The sequence below is a fragment of the Bactrocera neohumeralis genome, chromosome 2 (genome assembly GCF_024586455.1).
Source record: "Bactrocera neohumeralis isolate Rockhampton chromosome 2, APGP_CSIRO_Bneo_wtdbg2-racon-allhic-juicebox.fasta_v2, whole genome shotgun sequence".
In the NCBI taxonomy this organism is placed as follows: domain Eukaryota; kingdom Metazoa; phylum Arthropoda; class Insecta; order Diptera; family Tephritidae; genus Bactrocera; species Bactrocera neohumeralis.
In genome coordinates, this window is record NC_065919.1 from 17,685,899 (window position 1) to 17,708,695 (window position 22,797).

Consider the following 22,797-nt stretch of genomic DNA (forward strand, 5'->3'; position numbering starts at 1 on the left):
TTTTCTGTCATATTTAAAACTTTTGAAAAAACTCATCAACGTAGGTATCTAGGCCCACAAAAACTAATGCATTCGCTATCATTGAAGTTTTGTCAGCTTGTGTAGACTCTTATGTATACTCATTTGTACAATGGTTGCGTTACTTCGCAAAATAATCCACCTTATCGAGACTAAGTATGAAGAATATATTTTTGAGAGTGATCACAGGGTTGCATTTAATAGTCAAGCACCGCCAAAAAGTATACTACGAAATAGCAAGTTTTTGAGAAAAACAATGATCTTATTCTTTTCCATATTCATAAGCCCCATGAATACATTACACCCTGAAGAAGGGGTATATTAAGTTTCTCCCGAATGAAATATCAAAGATCCTATAAAGTACTTATACGTATTCTAACATCGTGAAAAGCTGAGGTATGGAAAGGTTAATGCAGAGGGAAGGTCATCTCATCCCAGCAAATGAAGACCTTATGCGATGAAACACCACTGTCTCTTCTTCTGAAGGAAGTCCCTCTGAGGGACAGCATTATTAATATGATAAACTTCTCAAAGAAGTTGAAAGTTCCCTTGGCAGTAAGGCGGAATGAAGTAACTTCACGCTCCACCTACTGCTAAGGGATATCACAATCTCAACAGTACACGAATAGCTCGAAAACGTCGAAAAGCACTCGTGTAGGTGTCACAGGATCAAGTACTAAACTTTCCATAATAATTATATAAGAGGTTTTACGAGCATTTTCCAAGCAAAAGTCTTTGTTATATGTTGCTATTAGCGTAAGAGTGCATAAAACGGCTGAATCGCCTGTAATTTGCAACCAAATGCACCTCATTTCGATGCCAGATCACAAGGGTTAGTAAAAACGAATTGACTGACGAGCTTGCCCGCTTTGTATATGCTTCCAAATTGGTAGGATGGAACCCTGCAATGCGTTTGGACCCCATAACATAAAGAAGCTGCTCCGAAAAGAGGATACACATGCCTATGTGTGGTTACAACACCATTTGTACCTAGAGAGGTGTAATCAATTTCTCCAGGTACAAATTCCAACAACTTGTGACATATTCCACCTGGCAGTGTGAGCTCAAGATGCTCCTATTTAACGTCTGTATAGTCCATTACGCAAACTGTTGGTTCTGCGATATAGAGTTGGAAACTGCCGACCACCTGAGACTAGTCTGCACAGTGGTCCATCAATAGCACCTAGCAGTATACTGGAATTTAGTAGTGCGCTGGGCCTGTGTAACTCATTGTGACAGAGAAGAGGGCACAATAGGCTTTAGGTCTCGGTGCAAGTCTCAGTTTATTTCTATCTATGTTCATCTACGAGCCCATCTAACAGTCTGCAGAGAGGTGAACTAATCCGCCAGTTTTTGAGATATCGATTTAAAATTCTGCAAACGTCTTGTTCTCCCGAAGAAGCAGCTCGAAATTGCGGATATGGGACCACTATATACATACATATATATATATATACAACTGTTACTCAAACTGATTGATTAGAATTGAGACGATCTTCTTATAACCTTTCATACTATCAGACATGCACCTGTGAAATGTTTTTTACTTCGGTGTAGCCAAAATTTTAGCTTCACTTGTAGAATCCGAAACTTTCTTTCCACATAAACGCTTTAGATTCGGCAGTCGTCTGGCAAGTTGCTTCTAGTCTCAGTTATTTCAAGACATTAAAAAGCAACGAGCTTAGATATTTACCTTATAATGGTCGAGGTTAACCGCATTCCAAGAACAGCTGCGCTGAATGATGACTTATTTAGGGCCGATCTATATCTGTGGCTTAACATGCCTAGAATAAGGAAAGCTATCTTACCTCCGACCCAGAAGTTGCCGATTTGGTTGTTCATTTCTCATTTATGACACAGTCAAGCAGACATAATTGTGCTAAAATCTCTAATCGATTTGCTATAATAAAGCCCAGCTCTGTTGTTGCTGATTTTATTTATCTCGGTCTGAAAGTTAAAACTGTGAATATTAGTATTTTATTCACTGTACCATTAAATACCGAACTCTCTCCAAATTTGACCACAGATTGGTATACTTATCAGCACAGCGCAGAACATACAATCATCCTCTTTAAGTTATATTTCGTTCGCAATCTCCTTACAGCTAAGCTAAGTAGATATAAACGAGTTGGTTTACGAGATCCGACCACAAATGAAGACGAATTATGTAGTTGAGACCGTTCTCATGACAGTTGAGCCAACGTCACCGGTGTCGGCTTTTTATTCATTCCACATTCCAGCGGATTCAATGAGATCTGGCGATCCTCTTTCTTGAATTTGGTTGAGACCGTTCTTACGACAGTCGGGTCTATATCAACGGAACGCACCCTGATTTTATCTTGTAGAGCACTTTCAACTCGATAGCATTCCGCCAAATTACTCCAGGGAGGTTTGTTGCCGCTTTCTTTCTAAAAAAAATGTAAATGCAAATTTCAACCTGAAGATTCTATGCCTCATTACTAGGAACCATTTACCTCTACACTTCACTCCACAGAAAAATTATAACAACGAAGAAGAAGTTGTACGAGGGCTTACTCTTTGCAAAAAATTTTCGCTGCACCTGAATTTTTTTTCCACTCTTTGCATTACTTAACTGCATAACTGCAGTCTTTCTAATTTTTTCAAACATTTCTTTATATTTTTTTTCTTTGCTCGTTCTGTAAAGTTGAAAGTCTGCGCCAGCGAACAAGTGAGTGGCAGTCCATTTGCGTGACTTTTCTAAACGAATTGTGGAAGTAATAAAAAAGCAAGCCATTACATTGGGAACCATTACGGCTGGCAACTTAACTCTCTGCTTTGAACAACTTGACTCCATTCAACGCCAAGTGTGGCATGTAAAGGTGGTGTAAAAGCAAAAGAATTCTATGAAACTCAAACCCATTACAAGCTTACAGTATGCACACGAAATATATTTTAAGTAACGAATTTTAAAGGTTTTCTATAAAAGAAGTCGCTTATATAATGACAGTTAAAAGAAATTATTTTTGGTAAAAATTGATAAAAAGTGTTTAGAAAAAACAGAAGAAGCTCTGCGAGTTAAAGCTTAAATAACTTTTTTTTTGGAAAAAGCGTTAAATTCCAAAATTTTAACCCACGCGTTGCATATCTACAGGCGCACTACTTATATGCATACTGCTTTTATATTTTGTAGCATACTTTTAGGGGTTTTACCTATTTTTTTAAAGCAAATTGCAGAGAAAACTTTGCTTCAGAAAGAATTAGGAATTCTTCAGAGCTCTTGCCAATATTTCTGCGTGTACTTTATATGCAGCAACATAAAGCAGCACATAGCACAGGCACAGGCGCCTGGCGAAAATAAGTACTAAATACTGCTGACGCTAAATAATAGCCTTTGTAGGCATTTGTTAGGTAAAAGCTAAAAATTTCTGCAAATGTTGCACGTGCAACACACCTGCATATACAGCCGCCGGCGACATTTCAACACCAACACGGAGCGTTGCTAAATATCAGCAACATTAGCATGCAGCAGGCGTTGCATGTGGCAACATTTTTGCATTACAACAACAAGTGCATGACAATTTTACTTTGTACATACACACACACACACACATGCGCGCACATATAAAAAGCTAAGTGACGAACGTGCCCACGAGTGCGCAGCACAATGACGTGCACTTTTGTTGCGGAAAATTGGAAAATCGTTGCATAACTGCAACTTGCCACCAGCGCAACCACTCCTTAAATTGCTGAAGTTGCACGAAGTGTATGCATGCCACGAACAACTCTGGCTTGGTTATGCGAAGAAAACTTGCATGCAACGTTTAGTGTAATTTTCACTAGGTCTCGCTTCCGTTGAAAAGGGTTAAATTTTATTTCATTTTCCCCCTCTTTCCACCTTCCACGCCTTCAACCAGCAACTTAGCATTTTGCAGCATTACTGTTTCCCGGTACTTTGGAAAATTTTCCATTTTAATATGAAAGAAATTAAGATGAATACCCGTGCTTATACTACGTGTATATACACACAGAGACGGCAGGCAGCCGAGACAACAGCGGCGCAAGGACAACTCAACGGCTGCAAAGTGGCGTGCAATACTGAAGTATGGCAGCAAAAGTCATGCAACAGCAGCAGCGAGCGGTGAGCCGGGCTTGTGCAAATGAATGCGCCACAATGCGACACAAGTGTACTTAACACTCACTCATTCATTTGCGCTCGCTCCCTCTCACTCCCGCGCTTGCACTTGCTCTTGCTCGCTGCCTACCCAGTTTTATAGCTTTCTGTTAGATTTTTTTGGTTTTTTTTTGTCATTTTCATTTCATTTTCATGATATATTTCCTTTGCTAAGTAAATGAGTACCTTAGTTGGCTTTCGAGTAATAATGTTAAGTGTCTCTGTGGCAAGGCAGCGAACGTGCAAACGTAGTCGGCGCAATTAAAGTCGCATTTGGCGCACCAGTGCGTATGAGTAATGCGTCAGTGCAGGCAGGTGCTGCCCTCTCAGCCGCTATACGAGCCGGTCGACAGAGTTTTCAGTAAATGAGCAATTTATTTATTTCTTTCATGATTTTAGTGATTAAGTACGGTTTAGCTATTGCTGGGAAGAGTTTTGAAATTTCCCTTTTGAATTGAAGCGCACTTTTTGTGTTATGCTGAATGATGGCGGCACTTCATTTGCCTGAAAGTTCTTGGAAGTCCTAATGAAATTCATATACTTTAGTTCCTTTTGCCGGAATACATAATTAAAGAACACTTTTTATTAGAAAATGAAAAGGAGATATATACTTTTTAATTTTTTTTTTTAATGACGCTAAAGTCTTTAAACTAAAAATATAATAAAAATAATATAAAGTAACTTCGTGGCCATTCAACTTTCTTCTGCAATTTTAACTGCTATTTAGCCTGGTTGTAGGCAATAGGTTCGGAAAATAAATTTAAATAAACGATTATTTCGTTAACTACTCACTTTTTTCTGCTCTTCAACCATTACTTTGTTTAGATGTAGGCTATATTTTTAGAAAAAATTTTAATAAAAAAAAATTTCAAAAACATTTCATGAATTAAATTTCATGACTGTTCATTAAAGTTTCTATAAAAAAAGTATTTCGTGGCAATTAAAATTTATATTTAGTCGAGATCTAGGCAAATTTTTCGAAAAAACTATTAAAACTGCTACTTAGTCTAAATGTGGGCAATATTTTGAAAAAAATTTAAAAAAAGATATTTTATAAAATATTTCGGGTCACTTAAGCTTCTTCTGCAATTTAAACAAATATTGTCGAAAAAAACGTATAAAAAAGCATTTCGTTGTCATCAAACTTATTTTAATAAATAAAATAAAATAAAAATATTTCTTGGTCTTAAGATTTCTTCTGCAATTAAAACAACTGTTTAGCGTAGATGTAGGCAAAAATTTCGAAAAAGAATTATAAAAGAAATTATTTTGTGGTCATCAAACTTTTTTCCTGTTTAGCCTAGATGTAGGCAAAAATTTCGGAAAAGAGTCATAAAAAAATTATTTCGTGGCCATCAAACTTTTTCCCACATTTAAAATTTGTATTTAGCTGAGATCTAGGCAAATTTTTCAAACAAAAAAAATTATTTCATTGTCACTTATCTCTCTTCTGCAATTAAAACTCCTAGTTGCATGCAATATTTTCGTAACTCGCAGATGGTTTGCCATTGTCTCACCTATAAAATATTTGGCCTACAAACCTTGATAAGGTTTTTCATATTTTCCATCATTAAAATAACCTATAAAATTGTACTATGGAAGATAATTAGTTATTATATTAATTAAAAGCAATTAACTTCAAAAGTTAGAGATGTTAATAAACAAAAAAGATCGACGATACTATTTATGGAAAAATATAGCATGCATATAGGCGCAATAGTAACTTCTCCTTTTTCAATGGATATCTCAAATAATTAGTCATTCATAATAACTCATAACAGAGGCGATTAGATACAATTCTATGGGTAGTACAGGTTATCTTAGGTATGCAAGTCAAATGATGGGCAATTGAGACACTAAAATATGCGACTGCTGCGCTCTTTACCCCATTAGAGGTCCATAAAGTTCCACTAGGGGTACATTTAATCAGTATAGCTAACTTTTTTTATGCAAAGAACTTCACGAAATAATATGTATTGAGTCATATGAGCTACTTTCTTCCCAAGCGCTAATAGACTGAAGATATTACTTTTGATTAATGGAGTTTAGTCAAAAAATATATAATTTCTGCATAATATTTCACATTGCTTAAGTAAACAACAATCTGCATAATATTTGCTCTCATATAAGAATTCAACAAATTCCTCAAGACCAATAATTGAGCGCCTAGTGGAAAGATCTTAATCCACAGGTGCAGTACAAATGTCCCCGTGGCATTAAGACAAAGAAGGGACTGGAATATTGCTGTAGCTAGCGCATCGGTTGAGGAAGACCCAAATCAGTCTCTCATACGTCATTCTCATGAATTCGCGAATTTCGCAAAAGGATCTTGGCCTAGATCCTTACATGATCAAATTGATGCAAGAACTGAAGCCCTCAACAACCAGAATCATCGCATTTTCGTGCATTGGGCTAAGCAACAGCTCGAAAATCATCTGGATTTTCATCAAAAAATCAACTTCAGCAATGAGTCTCATTTCTGACTGAAAGACTTTGTCAATAAGCAAAATATTCGTTATTGGTCAGGCAGAAATCCACTCGTCACCATTGCATTCCGAAAAAATTACGGTTTGGTGCGGTTTATGGGCCCCACTCCTTCCGTGATGATCAAGACCGGCACGTTACTGGGAATGGGAAACGCTTCCGCTCAATGATAACTTAATATTTTTGTCCCGAATTGGTTGATATGGACTTAGATATTATGTGATTCCAACAGGACGGCGGCACAAGCCACACAGCGAATGTCAAAATCGATTTATTGAAAATCAAGTTTGGTGAACGTGTTATATAACGAAATGGCCCAGTTTGGCCGCTTCGGTAATGCGATTTGACACCGTTAGACTATTTCCGGTGGAGCTACGTCAAATCGATGGTCTACGCCAACCAACCAGCGACTATTGAAGAATTTCCTACGTCTATCGAAAGTGAAATTGCAGCAATGTCGGCTGATTTATGTTTAAAAACCGTCGAAAAGTCATCGACTTGCATACATAATGGCTCGAATGTACTTTCACAAGAATAAAGAACTTCATTGATTTGTTTAATTTAAAATAATGTTTACTTTGTAGCGCTCTTATTGAAAAAAACCGTTATAAATTCTGTTACTTCTATTGACATAGATAAGTCTTTACGTTTGGTTGATAAATGATTTTCCCTTGACATAATTTTCTGTTTCCTAAGCGGGTCTCTGTGAATGCTTTCGGGTTCAGTTTGTACGTATTTTTATTAAATCAGGTCAATAATGATAAGAGTATCAGTTTTGTTTTTGTTAAATTATTTCAAACCATACTTTTGATCCAACGAATTGCAAGACCCCTTACACTCCCTAAGTAACTTAAACTGAAGACCTCACCACACAGATATTGTTTTCTTTAAATATCCTGAATAGAGTGTAAAAATTTGCCTCGAAATCTATACCACCCCGAAGGAAAATATACACGTAAATGATCAGCATGTCGAACGGAGTTGATTAGCTATGACCGTCTGTCTGTATATACGCGAACTAGTGCCTCACTTTTTGAGTTATCACTCTGAAATTTTGTGCACGATTTATTCTCGCCAAAAATTGTCTCATTTGTCGGAACCGCTTGTATCGGACTGCTGTGCCATATAGCTGCCATTGAACCTGAACGATCGGATTCAAGATCTTGCTGGGAAAACTTTTTTCATTGTGAAGGGTATTTTAGCTTCCATGCAACAAGTGTTAATATTTTTTCTTGTTTAAAGAAAGGAAAATTGAGGTTATGATAGGCATTATAATTATTAAGATTTTAAAATAAGTCCGGCATGCAAAATTCAAGCTAAAAAAATTCTAATTATGTAATAAAATTCATAACTTTTTAAAGTAATTATTTTAGAAATTTGCAAAAAATGTTTAACAAATAAATTGCACACAGGCCTCAATTGAGCTGCCAATATTTTACTCACATAAATTTTTTGCTTCTCATATAATTGCAGAATTTTCCGATGGACTGCATCTTAATAATGGAAAAATGCGCGTGCCAAGCAACGAAATTCTTTACAAGCAAGCAACAACAACAGATCTGAGCGATAAAAATGCGCACGCGCCAAAAATCGATGCATATATGCAGGTATATGTGTGTGGGTGTAAGTAAGCGTGAAGCGTAACCTTTGAGCGTGCCAAAGAACGCTGCATCACGATGAGCTAGCAACGATCGAAGCTAACAAAGAAAGTGCGCTGCAATGCCAATAAATCCATATTAAATACATGTATGCTTACAAATCATAAGAAAAAACAATAATAACATCATAAATCAACGCAAGACAAAGCAACTTTACACAGAAAATGCAGAAACTGTAAGAAATTCCCAAAAAAAATTGAGAAAAAATTGCGTACGAATGAAATATTTCATAAAAATATTGCAAATTTATGTATGAGCTTTATGGGGTAAAATGCATACCGAAAGTGTAACAAACTAGAGCGGAATTGACGCTTGTCGTTGAAGTACAGCGAGCAGCAGAAGCGGAAGCTGGGCAAATGTTAATTATTTTCATTGAAGTGTGCTGCTAAGTCAGACCATAATTAATGAGTGCAAACGCTGGAAGTTTAGTAATTGAGTGAAATGAGCGAAATGAGCGAAATAAGCGCACAAAAACACCAAACAACTGGAGTTTTTAGTTACCAAATTCATAATTGACGCTATTTAATTATTTAAATTTATTATACGCCTTGCATATTTGCTCTTAGCCTTTATTTAGGAGAACGTAATTGACTCTTATTTGCGCTATCATTTGGTGGTAACTTATTTATTTAAGCTGCTTTCGGGAACAGCTCATTCAAACGGCTTTTTGTTTTTTATAGAAAGAGTTAACCAAAGTATATTACGAGTCAAAGTGCTCGAAAATAGTCGCAGATGGCCAGAACTGTAGAATACCATGAATGCGGAAGCAATGTGGCTCCAGCTTCAGTCTGCTTGCCCTCCCTTGTGATATAAAAGAACAAATTTTGAAATTCTGGATTTCAGCATAAAAAAGAAAACCAAAAAAATGGTTTGGTTGACTATAACTAATGCTTGAACATTCATTTTAAATCAATCGAACAAACTAGAAAATAGCTTTTGTAATGGAAAATCGAATGCTGATCGAAGCTATATACCGGTTGTTCAATAAGCTATGTCGTTTGATAAGAAAAACACAATTTTATGATACACTTTATTATTCAGTATAATCTCCCTGAACATTAATACACTTGCTCCAAGGATCCTCCCATCTGTGGATCCCATCCCTGAAGTGAGAATCCGGAAGGTCAGCAAAATACGCTTCAACAGCCCTTATAAGCTTTTCATTTGATGAAAATCGCTTGCCACGCATAAAGTTTTTGAGTTCTGGAAACAAATGTAGTCGCTGAGGGCCAAATCTGGTGGATGCTAGAATAATTCGAACTTTAGTTCATGGATTTTAGCCATTGTCAAAATGCTCTTGTGACACGGTGCATTGTCCTGATGAAAAAGGATTTTTTTGGGAAACCGGTTATTTTTTCACGAATTTTTTTCTTCAACTGGCCCTAAAAATTGCAATAATATACAGAATTAATTGTTTTACCAGTTTGCAAGTAATTCACAAACAAAGTTCCTCTCGCATTCCAAAAAACTGATGCCATAACCTTCTTGGCCGATTTGCGGACACGAACTCGTTTCGTAGCCGAACAACCAGGTTCACACCATTCTTTAGCCTCTTGGTTTGATTCAGGATCATGGTGATAGACCCAAGTCTCATCCATAGTGTTGAATCGACGCACAAGATCCACTTTATTCTTTTAATTATCCTTTTTAAAACGCACCAAATGTTGCTGAGAAAGTCGCATTCGAATGTGTTTTTGTTCAATTGTTAGCGAGTGCAGCACCCATTGTGCAACAGCTTTCTAAAACCCCAAATGTCACTTAAAATATGGCTCACACTGCCTTTATTAAACATCTCTCAGTCAAGCAACGGTCTTTCAAAACAATATCCTGAACGACAAAACTAATTGAACAACAATTAATAATATAGTGGCCTCAAAACAAAATTCTGCCAGATTTTCGGGAAAAAATTATAATTTTTGATAAAAAAAATTAAAATCACGTCTAAACTAAAATTTCATGTCTGTATGAGCTGTCTACATTTCATTGAAATCTATCGAGCGGATTTCGAGCTTTAGTGGTCATTATTTCAAGAAACAGAGTTGTGAAAAGCAAAAGAGAGTATTTTAAGTTGTACACGAACGTTCCGGAGCGACCGAAGACCATTTGGCAATAATCGAATAGTTCAAAAACTCTTTTCATAGTATATTTCCACGATAATATCTTTAACGAAAGTTAAAAATATTTATATACATATATTTTTTTTCTGACTACCCTTAACCCCTTTAAATAATGAATTGATTTAAACGGAATTTGATTCACAATAATTTCGTCCCTATTTCTAGACGTTTGTCCTAAAGAGAGAATTCGGCAACGAACTTAACCCTTCTTCACTTTTTACATTTTTCTAACAAGGTTCAGACTTTGTGACTCATTTACGATTTTCATCCATTTCAAATGTCATTCCAGCATTTATGTTTCTGCGGCAAATGAAATACACAATTTTAAAATGGAAAAGCAAAAATTTTGAAACAAAAAAAGTCGCCTGACATATTTTGAGTATTTTCGTTTTTTGAATTTGTGAAAAAATCAACGCGTGTACAACAACAAAAAAAAAACGGCGACAGAAAGCAGCTTTAAATAGAGAAACAAATATTGGCAAAAGTTTTCTATGCAAATCGCGGCCGAAGTAGCGCCACCTCTATAACCAAAATTAACGAAAAAAGAAAAAATAAAAAATATATACATATGTAAATGTGAAATGAAAAATGCGACAATAAAAAATAAATTGTGACTTGTGAAGAGCATAATAACATAAATCAACGGCAAATCAAAAAAGTTTAATGAAAAGGAAAAAGTTTCGCAACACAACGAAGGCGAAGAACAGCGGCTAAATTAAAATAATATTCAGCAAAACAACAAAACCAACAACAAAAACCGAAAATATCACACAATGAAAGCGAACACAGCTGCAGTCGGCGCGAGCGCAGAGATGCCACAAAGCGGCATGCAACAGCGACGACATCAGCATCAGCATCAGCATCACTTGCCACAGCCGCTAAAGCTCATATTGGCGTTAGTCATCATCATTTGCTTGCAAGGTAAGTGAAACATCAATTTCACTCTTTGTTGTTGTTCCTTTTTTATTTTATGTTGCTCATTTTCGCGTTTGCCTTCGTGTTGTAAGCATTTTTTGTGCGGTTTTGCCTGCTTGCAACAAATTGCCACGTACACATGTTAATACAAGCACAGCCATCATCTATCTCTGCCTCATGTCCCATTTGCCAGCAACGTGTCGTCAGACTTTGAGGATGTGCCAATACGCTTGCTGTTGCATGCACCACCCACGGCAGGCACCCGAAAGACAAATAGGCATATTTTGTCATTGTATGCTAGATGGTAATCTATATATGTAGTACATATGTAGTAAATATTTGTGTGTCTTTCTTTATGTGATGTGTGCGTGTGTTTGTTGCTGCAATAATTATTTTGTCATCGCTTTCCGCTTTCGTGCCGAATTTCTTATGTCAATAAGTGTCTTCTGAAACTTAGGCTTGTGGGTAGCGATTATTTCGTTGTTGGTTCGTTTTTTCAACAATTTTTGAGCGACTGTCTTCCATATTTTATATACTCTTTTCATTTCTTAATCCATCTCTCTTGTGCAGCTAATTTTCTGAAGAGAAAACAACGATTTTTTTACGTAATCTTTTCCCTGTCCCGCATTCATTACTTCAACGTCAAATGCTGCTCCATGGTTTTAGACTTTCGTATTTTGCTTCTTCTCCGCTGGATTCTTTGTTCTATTGTTATTTATCCAGACACATCTGTCGACAAAGCTTTTGAAAATGTCTTACATTAATTACACTACTCAACAGATATGAAGAAAAAATTGCAACTGATGTGCTAAGATAATCTGTGGGGTATTTTACGTGTTTTGATTACCAATTTGAGTTCAAAAATTTCTATCACGACAGCTATTTTTGTGCATTTAGTAAATGGTACTGGTTTGACCCCTACACACATTGACTACAAAACAACAAAATGCTACTTGTTATGACCTTTTTTATTATAATTATTGGTTTAGCAATCCAAAATTAGCAAGAAACCGCCTCTAACATCACAGTCGCAAATAGTAACTGGTAAACTAACAGTTAGTGTTATTAGTTTTGCAAATTTTGAAAACATTGAAGAAAGACTGATAGGCTCGTTTATTCGAGATTAACTTTATATACCAGCTATATATATTATACAGTATATCGTCATCTGAAATGCAAAACGACCTATCATCAAAAAAAATTGAAAATGGTTTTCAGATAAATTTTGTTTCAATATCAGTGTACGATAACCAATATATAACCATTTTATAACCAAAACTCAAATTTTGTTTCAATATTAGTGGTTTCTTTTATAAAATTTGTCCTTCGCCTGTAAACTTATGAAAATTGAAGTTACGTTATTATGAATTTTAGGTGACGTTATGCTGAATTCAACTGGAAGAGCCTGAGCAATGCATATTTTAATTTTGTACAGCACTCAACAGTCTTCAACTCTCTTCCAAAATAAATTTCAAATTATTTTTTCATCACATCGACAACAACCTCAGGCTTGTGATTTTAGATCTTAAATTTTTGTTACATTTACCAAAGACCATAATCTAACTTTCTACCAACTTCTGGGTTAAGTAAACTTTGACATCCTATGACAAATGCCGAGTATTTTACACCAACGCTGATATACCAAAACAGCAGCATAATCTATTAGGTAATTCAAGGCTTTTCTCATTCTCTCGAATCGAAATTCTAGTATGTTTGTCAGCTATATGTAATTCAAACATTCTTGAGAGCCAGATCAGACATAATTTTATTACTCCGTTTGAGAAACGTGTACGGAGTATTTCTGGTTTTAGATAATGCTGTCGCTTTGATTATTTTTTAATTATGAGATAAATATAGAAATATATTTCCATTCGTTGTTTCTCTGCTGTTTCTACATTTTGCCATTTGATGCTCTGACTTTGTCTGCACGCACTACCGACTCACTAATTGCGAAATGAGCTTATGGCAATTTCACGCCACTAATTTCCAATTCGACGTTAGGAAGAGGTCTTTTCTCGCATTAACTGTTTAATTGCATTTGCAATCGGAGTGAAAATGTATTTTCGTTGAAAAATGAGAGCAACGCGGTTGTCGATGGGGAAGTACAGATGTTGGGCTATTAGAGGGTAAGATATGGTGATTTAGATAGTGATAAAGGTAGAGGTTGAGGTAGTTATAGTTATAGTGGTACAAACAGAGATCGGTATAGATATAGAGCTAGGGATTGAGATTGAGATAGAGATAGAGATAGGTAGATAGAGATGGAGATAGAGATAGAGATGGAGATGGAGATAGAGATAGAGATGGAGATAGAGATGGAGATAGAGATAGATGATAAGATAAAGATGGAGATAGAGATAGAGATAGAGATAGAGATAGAGATAGAGATAGAGATAGAGATAGAGATAGAGATAGAGATAGAGATAGAGATAGAGATAGAGATAAGGATAGAGATGGAGATAGAGATAAGGATAGAGAAAGAGATAGAGATAGAGACAGAGAGATAGATAGGGATGGAGCTAGAGCTAGAAGTAGAGGTAGGGAAGAATGAACATAGATAGAAGGAGATAGAGACAAAGGTAGAGAGAGAAGACATAGTGAAATGAAACTCGACAGAATAATTCCAGAAGATCCTGGATACGTTAAGAAGCTAAATCGTCTTTGTTTCTAATATAACTATTCCAGTTAAATGTATATACTTATATATTATAGGACTGTCTTTTTAGGCCACAACGTAATATTTATCTTTATCTCGAGTTCTTGAAATAAAAGCATAATAAGTAATAAAAAGGTAGAGATCATCAGCGGGACTGAGTAACAGAACCTACAACCCGCTTTCAAATATTCTTAGCTGCGTTTAAATCTATAAACCCTTGGTCCAATACCAGTAAGGGTGAGCCGCAAAATTATTTCCTAATTGTGCTATTCATAGTCTAACCAAAAAGCCAAATCGTTCAAATGCTGTTCTATAAATGTGAAAGATCAGCGAGTCCTGATTCTACTACTATACTACTATAGAGTTTTTATATTGACTACATAATTTACACGAAGGGTATAACGGTTTGTCTGTATATCCTTAAATTCATGAGCAACTATCATTGATTTTGCATTTTTTTTCTGTAAGTTTCCTTCCTTTCATTGCTTCGACATATTTTCCTCGCTAGATGCTCATTGAGCGCGGCGCCGCTAGTGAAATAATATGATTGCGACGCATAAAAACGGATGTAATGCAATTACAACATTACGCAAATTGGCAAACGTTAATTTCGATTGCGGTTAAATCTGACGACTTTTGATTTATTTTATGCCGCTTTTGTTCGATGACGTTAAATGCAGGCTTTTTATAGCTTTTTTTCAATTTTGTTCAAAATTTTGTTGTTTATTTTTTGTCTGTGAGAATTGTAAATTGTAGATACGCAGAACGCAGAATTTAATTCTCTTTTGTTTTAATATTGTTGCTACTTTTTAGAGCGAAAATTTTAAATTATATAATAAACATTTTAAATAATAAATAATTAAATAAAATATCTCAAATTATTGCAACCAGATAAAACCTATGTATTACAGCTTAAAGCTTCCTATTGAGCACACACATACATACTTGTACATATGTATGTGTATATTTAATTAATAAGCTTTATTCACGAATTTCCCTTCGCCGTAGCACCCTCTCTTACTCATCTCATTTGCCTACCTACCATTTTATCCCGCCACGCACGCTTAATTCGGACTTAGTTATGAAACCTTTCTACAATTCTGAGTAGCTTTTATCCCATTGACATTTTCCATAATTGGTGGTAAAAAACACGATTAACTTAATTTGGACTTAAATCAAATAAACTGGGTTCCAATGGGATAAAAGTAAAATTACATGTGCATACGTATAGCTATTTTCGACTGCGCATAATTAATGCTTTTTCCAATATATTACTTTGTTGCATATTCATGCAATTCTGCTTGCAACATTTTAATGGTAATACCATTACACAATTCTATTTTATTTGTTTGCGCTTTTATGGTCTTTCTTAATTGCTATTGTTTTTGCCGATAGTTTGCAGTTTTTATGTACAATCTAGCGGAAAATAATTGGCTCATGATCCGATTCAACGGTCCATTGTTGACTTATTGCTGTTCGCTTAATTGGTTTCACTGTTCGTCGAGTTTGCTGAATTTCATATTATTTGTGACCCCTTTTTTTGCTGTGACAAGTTTGGTTGCTCTGATATACCGAGATCCGGCATTTTAGAGAAGTTTAATAGCAGCCTGGGAGCGAACATTTGTGTATTTATTTTTGTGGTTTTTTGTCAAGATCAGGGAACCTGTGTGACCTCACGGCATATGTGACAATGTGTCAATTGACCCTCATATGTAGACGTAAACATAGCCATAGACATAGACATAGACATAGACATAGACATAGACATAGACATAGACATAGACATAGACATAGACATAGACATAGACATAGACATAGACATAGACATAGACATAGACATAGGCATAGACATAGACATAGACATAGACATAGACATAGACATAGACATAGACATAGACATAGACATAGACATAGACATAGACATAGACATAGACATAGACATAGACATAGACATAGACATAGACATAGACATAGACATAGACATAGACATAGACATAGACATAGACATAGACATAGACATAGACATAGACATAGACATAGACATAGACATAGACATAGACATAGACATAGACATAGACATAGACATAGACATAGACATAGACATAGACATAGACATAGACATAGACATAGACATAGACATAGACATAGACATAGACATAGACATAGACATAGACATAGACAGACATAGACATAGACATAGACATAGACATAGACATAGACATAGACATAGACATAGACATAGACATAGATAGAGACATTGACATAGATATAGACATAGCATTTGAATTTGAATTGAAATTAAATTTAAAATTCAAATTCAAATTCAAATTCAAATTCAAATTCAAATTCAAATTCAAATTAAAATTAAAATTAAAATTAAAATTAAAATTAAAATTAAAATTAAAATTAAAATTAAAATTAAAATTAAAATTAAAATTAAAATTAAAATTAAAATTAAAATTAAAATTAAAATTAGAATTAATATTAATATTAAAATCAAAATTGAAGTTAAAATTAATATTAAAATTAGAATTAAAATTAAAATTAGATTAATATTAAAATTAAAATTAAAATTAATATTAAAATTAAAATTAAAATTAAAACTAAAATTAGAATTAAAATTTATATTAATATTGAAGTTTAAATTAATTTTAAAATTAGAATTAAAATTAAAATTAAATTTAAATTAGAATTAAAATTAAAATTAAAATTAGAATTAAAATTAAAATTAAAATTAATATTGAAGTTAAAATTAATTTTAAAATTAGAATTAAAATTAAAATTAGAATCAAAATTAAAATTAAATTTAATATTAAAATTAGAATTCAAATTCAAATTCAAATTCAAATTAAAATTAGAATTGAAATTAATATTAAAATTAGAATTAGAATTAGGATAAGGCTTAGATTTATTTTAGACTTATATTAATACTGGAGCTTAGGCTCAGTCTTAAACTTAAATTTAGACTTACATTAGGCTTTATTTTCAAACGTTTCTTTTGGTAATGATGTTGTTATACATGATCTACCCAGAACTTAAAGAAATTAATAAATATTGAAATATTGACTTAAAATTTGCTCCCAGGTGCCTAAAAGTGTACTTATATGTTTTATATATATATTTGCCGATAATTTACGTAATAACATTTTATGAGGACTCTTATGCGCAACTAGTAATTGTCCTACTATTTATCGCTCTCAATAAAATTATACGGAGCGCCATCTGAAAATTTGCCATTTTGCGAATAACTATTACATATTATGAATGATAAATAAACAAAAAACTGTTAACTCTCAAAACAACAATAAGAGAAATATTATTAAACACGAAAAAGGGAAAAATTGACAAATACTACAAAACCTAAGCAATGAATCACAATGTGGTGCCAGTGAAAATCGAAATTAAACGCGAATACAAATTACTTCCGCCACCCGCAACAACCGCCAGCAAGCACACAATCGGCCAATAACCAGCGCCAGCACACAAGTCTACACATTTATATGACACGACTGCTGACATTAACTCTGCACACAAGTCTGCATGCAACGTGCTTCCCTAGTAACAAATGTATGTGGATGTGCAAATGTATGTGTGCTCGATGTGTGTGTGTGTGTTGTTTATAACAATGTGTTTGCAGTTACTCAGCGCAAATCCGAAGCAATGACACTGATGTGACTACAATGCGATTACCGTTAAAGAAATAGCGCAAATACATACAAACATACAAATACAATTGCACATGTGTCAGTGTAATCGAAAAGTTTAACAAAATAACATAAAAAATATTAGTGTAGAAGCAGGAAAGAAAAAAACACAAAAACAACCATAAAATGGTTAGCAAAAGCAGTAATGGAAAATCCGTTGAGCCATCAGCCATCACAGCTAAGGCGACACAAATTTATAAACGAGCTTACTAGACACACACGCCTATTGGATGACATATAAGTTAATGTGGTTGGCAGCAAACCCTGTAGGAAATATTTTTTTTTTTTTTTGGTACTATTAGATTTGCGTGAAAATGAATAGGAGATTTTGCTTCAGGTAATGAAATCTCAAACTGCAATATCTTTTGCTCTAAGCGTAGACTATTAATGAATAAGTATTTAAATTTGTATTTGAGGTTATGTTAAGATAAAGTTGCATTTTAGTTAACAATTATACTAGAAAATGTTTCCAAAAATAATATTTCTTTTATTCTTGAAGTTGTGAAAAAAGTTTTATCTACAAGTATAAATGAATCTATAACGCCAAGGAAGCCTCAACAATTCTCCATGGAGGTGCGAACGATGGCTGGAATGCTCGCTGGCTGGCTCGTCTTTTTCGTATTTATAAATAAATATGTACTATTTTGGTCGACCACTTTTTGCAATTTTTCCGCTAAAGACATTATTCTATCACTGTAAAACTTTCATCAGTGTAAATCGTAATTTCGAAATTTCCAGAACGGAAGCGAGCGAACCATCATCTCCGTAATCTTCACAAATTTCATTGGTGGCTTGTGAGACATTCTTCCCTTTTTTATACTCTCGCAACAATGTTGCTAACTATTATAGTTTTGTTCACATAACGGTTGTTTGTAAGTCCTAAAACTTCAGATATAGGGTTATATATACCAAAGTGATCAGGGCGACGAGTAGAGTCGAAAATGTCTGTCTGTCCGTCCGTCCGTGCAAGCTGTAACTTGAGTATATCATGATGAAACTTGGTACACGTATTCCTTGGCTCCACAAGAGGTTAAGTTCGAAGATGGGCAAAAATCGGCCCACTGCCACGCCCACAAAATGGCGGAAACCGAAAACCTATAAAGTGTCATAACTAAGCCATAAATAAAGATATTAAAGTGAAATTTGGCACAAAGGATCGCATTAGGGAGGGACATATTTGGAAGTAATTTTTTTGGAAAAGTGGGCGTGGCCCCGCCCCGTACTAAGTTTTTTGTACATATCTCGGAAACTATTATAGCTATGTCAACCAAACTCTACAGAGTCGTTTTCTTCAGGTATTTCCATATACAGTTCAAAAATGGAAGAAATCGGATAATAACCACGCCCACCTCCCATACAAAGGTTATGTTCAAAATCACTAAAAGTGCGTTAACCGACTAACAAAAAACGTCAGAAACACCTAAATTTTACGGAAGAAGTGGCAGAAGGAACCTGCACCCAGGCTTTTTTAAAATTGAAAATCTTATGGACCAAGAACCATATCTCAGGAGCTACTAGACCGATTTCAATGAAATTCGGTATATAATATTTTCTTATCACCCTGATGACATGTACGAAATATGGCTGAAATCGGTTCACAACCACGCCTTCTTCCAATATAAAGCTATTTTGAATTCCATCTGATGCCTTCTTTGTATAATACGAGTATAAACATTAGGAACCAATGATGATAGCGGAATAAAACTTTACAAAAATACGGTATTTGAAAAATATGTAAATGACGTATTATGAAATCTCGATTATCACTTTACCATGCGAGAGTATAAAATGTTCGGTGACACCCGAACTTAGCCCTTCCTTACTTGTTATACAAAAATTTTAAAATATAACGAATTTATTCATTATTTTAACTCATTTTTGAACACCTGTAACTTTTTTTAACATCCCCGAATTAAATTTTTTTTGGTTAAATGAAGCTTAAAATTTCACCTTTCCAACACAATGTGGACACAATGTGATTTGTAACACTGGAGAAATATGACTGCAACGACATCGATTGACAAAATACGAAAAGACTTTTTCGACTACCCAATACATATGTATTAAACAACAATTTATTCGATGTGCTTCCACCCTAATTATTTGTTTTGGCAATAATCGTTTAGAAAAGTTAGGATGGGATTGGTCAACTATCATCAATTGTGCAGTCGCAAAGTTGTTCTGACCAACGGCAAATCTTAAGACACCTTTTACGGCTCTGCCTTCAACAACGTTCACGTTTTATGTGTTGTAGGAGTTCTAACGAATACTTTCCTATCAAGCTTCATGAGACAAGATTGAAAACCAGATGCCAGCTGCTTGTAAGAAAAAGATACATAATCATCTCAACTTCCTTCTCGAATTTGCCACTCTTGCAGGTCAAGGCTAAAGCATGTTGGATCTCATATTTTTACACATCCAGGTGAAAAGTGGAAATTCAAATAAAGCATCTTAGCAGATCTGTAATATGTTCAAGCCGCTTTGTCAATAGCTGATATCCAACTACAGAAATGTTTATCTAGCTTCACGAAATTCGTATAACAGACAAAGTCAGATCCCCTGCGATCTTTAGGTATCAGACTTTTTATTGATTTTCCTGTTATTGTAATCTTTCTTAACCAATTTATGACTGGAAAATCTCCAAATTTGAGTTCCAAAACATATAAGAGTGTAGGGCGTTTAACCTTTATTAACGAAGGTTACGGGCTTTTGATCTTTTATAGGTTTTCGTTTGCTTACAAAAACTAACTTTGTTTTTTGAATTAACTTAACTTACATTGTTATGAAGGCTTCTAGCCCAAATTTGGATCAAATGCGGGCATAAGTGTTTCAACCTAACTCAATTTCTCACTTAGCGCATATAAGATAGCTATGAGTGCGCTGTCAAAATGACTCATGTGACGTCAACGGTAAGAATGATATTATTTTCTCATTTCTGAGGCCCCTGACATACTAACATGAGTTTAAAATTTCATATTTACCTTAAGGTAGGATAATTCTTATTGAACGTATATATTTTCTTTTTATTCTTGCAAATTTTGAAGACGACCTCAAAGTAAAGCATCACTCCCTCTAAATTTTCCTATAGGACACTATAAAGCGCTAATGTACAACTCATCGAAGCGCCACGAGTTTGCAGCGATTTAAAGTTTTTTGCAATACTAGGCAATTTAAGCACTTTTTTGTAAACTTTTATTGTTGGTATGAGTATATTAGCCGAGAATTGGAAACGCAGTAGGGTGCTGAATACCAATAGGGGGAATGTACCGCTTTGCTTGCGCGATTTAGCTGTTCTATTGTACACACTTGTGGCACAGTAAGCAAATACGAGTTGTAAAACATTGAGGGAAGAGTTTTTATTTCCATTTTTTTTAATGTTGAGGCATTCTATTATATCTTCTTTTTTACAATGCTGATTCAATGGAGCGCAACTGCACGGAAATGCCAATCACTGTTTCGTCAATGGTGTAGAAGAGATGGGTCGCGATTTCAAAACGTATACACATACTTATATATACATACATATGTATATATATATATATGTATATACATAAATATAAGCATATATATTTATATGTATGCCAAGCAGATTACTTAGAGTACTTATATATTCATGACTCATTAATCTAATTGAGTATTACTAGAAGACAAATTGGGTACTCTTTCCAGTCATCGTATCTATTCGCTTAGTGCGTTTTACTTTAATTATCTGTCATCGAAGCTTTTTAGTTGAAATTACGATTTAGGTACATACTTTAACTCGTAACTACTCGTAATAATTAGTACCGAAAGTACAAAGAATTAAAGTTGCGTACAATCTTACCATACTTTTGTTACTTCGGAATGAGTAGGTAATTGAGAAGTAAAGTCATCTTACGACGAACAAAGACCAAATTCAACAAGTTACTCATCATACCCGTACTGCTAGTTGGTGCTGGATGGACGATGACAACATTTGCAGAGTTGACGTTATGAGTTATCGGAGCAGAGCTTCTGCGGAAGATATAAAGTCTTTTGCGCATTGGCAACGGCGAATACCACTGTTGATGGAACGATGAGCTCTGGCTATAAAATGTAAAGCTGGCTAGGCTAAATAAGAAAATCATCACTTTAAATATTTTTAAAATAGATTTTCAATGATTGCCTGTCTTAAAAAGGTATGAAATGAGATATGTTAATCTGGTAGACCAATAAGCCACGCGTAGACCAGTCTGGTCCTTTGCGATGCCAGATGGAGTTCACTTGCTAAGTCAAAGAGGAGTAGTCATCGTTTAGGATGCCTGCGCTTCACGCAAATTTTAACAGACTCTGTGGCCCCAAATGCTTTCAGCGTAGTCTTGCCAATGCGGGACAAGTGCACAAGAGATGCTCCAATGTTTCCCTGTTGTCCAGCTCTAGACATTTCCTGCAGTCTTCTCGATCTGTCAGGCCCATTCTGTGGGCATGTGTCGCCACCAGGCAGTGACCAGTTCGAATTCCCATCATGTTTCTACAGTCATTTCTATCAAGTGCCAATAGGAATTTTGTGTACTTTTGATCTACCGTTTTGTACAAAACGTTTGCAGTTTTGCACCCAGATAGCTCGTTCCTCCGGAATTTGATTTTCTTTGCCATGCTTCTGTAGAGATCATCGTATAGACAATACATGGCTTTCCCAATGTTGATCACGTTTTCGGATATTAGCCGCACACCATTTTGGGCGTTTTTTTAAGGTCATAATATGAACTATAGAATTTATGAACATTACTTGAACTCAAAGTCCGTCTACGATACCGTTGGTTCACTGGGATCTCCTCCCTGCCTTGCCTTGCCTACGATTTGAGCCTGCCCACATATGTTGGTTATGTAATAAACCCCCGCCATGTCGTCAGAATGATCTTAGGCTCTCTGTATATATTTTTAATCAGACGAAAACTGCACACTTTGGAGCTACTCCTCAAAACTATTCGGAGATTGCTGAATACCTATATGACGCTGCTACAACAACGAACTACCGTCGCAGGTAGCCTAAGGTATCGAAAGCGGCTATCAGCTTTTCAGACTTCCTAAAATGAGCTATATAAAATTACATCCTTCAAGGCATTTTTGTTTCTTTGCGATAGCACATATATGA

The 22,797-nt window shown here is 35.0% G+C and overlaps 1 protein-coding gene across 3 annotated transcripts in view; it reads left to right on the forward strand.

Annotated features, from left to right (window-relative positions):
- LOC126751024 (kin of IRRE-like protein 2) overlaps positions 1-22,797 on the forward strand; it is a 513,287-nt gene that overhangs the window by 175,662 nt on the left and 314,828 nt on the right. For all 3 annotated transcript variants that reach the window (XM_050460920.1, XM_050460921.1, XM_050460923.1), the window contains exon 2: positions 10,699-11,330. In XM_050460920.1, the coding sequence (XP_050316877.1) occupies positions 11,183-11,330 (148 nt within the window). In that variant the 5' untranslated portion in view covers positions 10,699-11,182. The remainder of the gene's footprint in view (positions 1-10,698; positions 11,331-22,797) is intronic.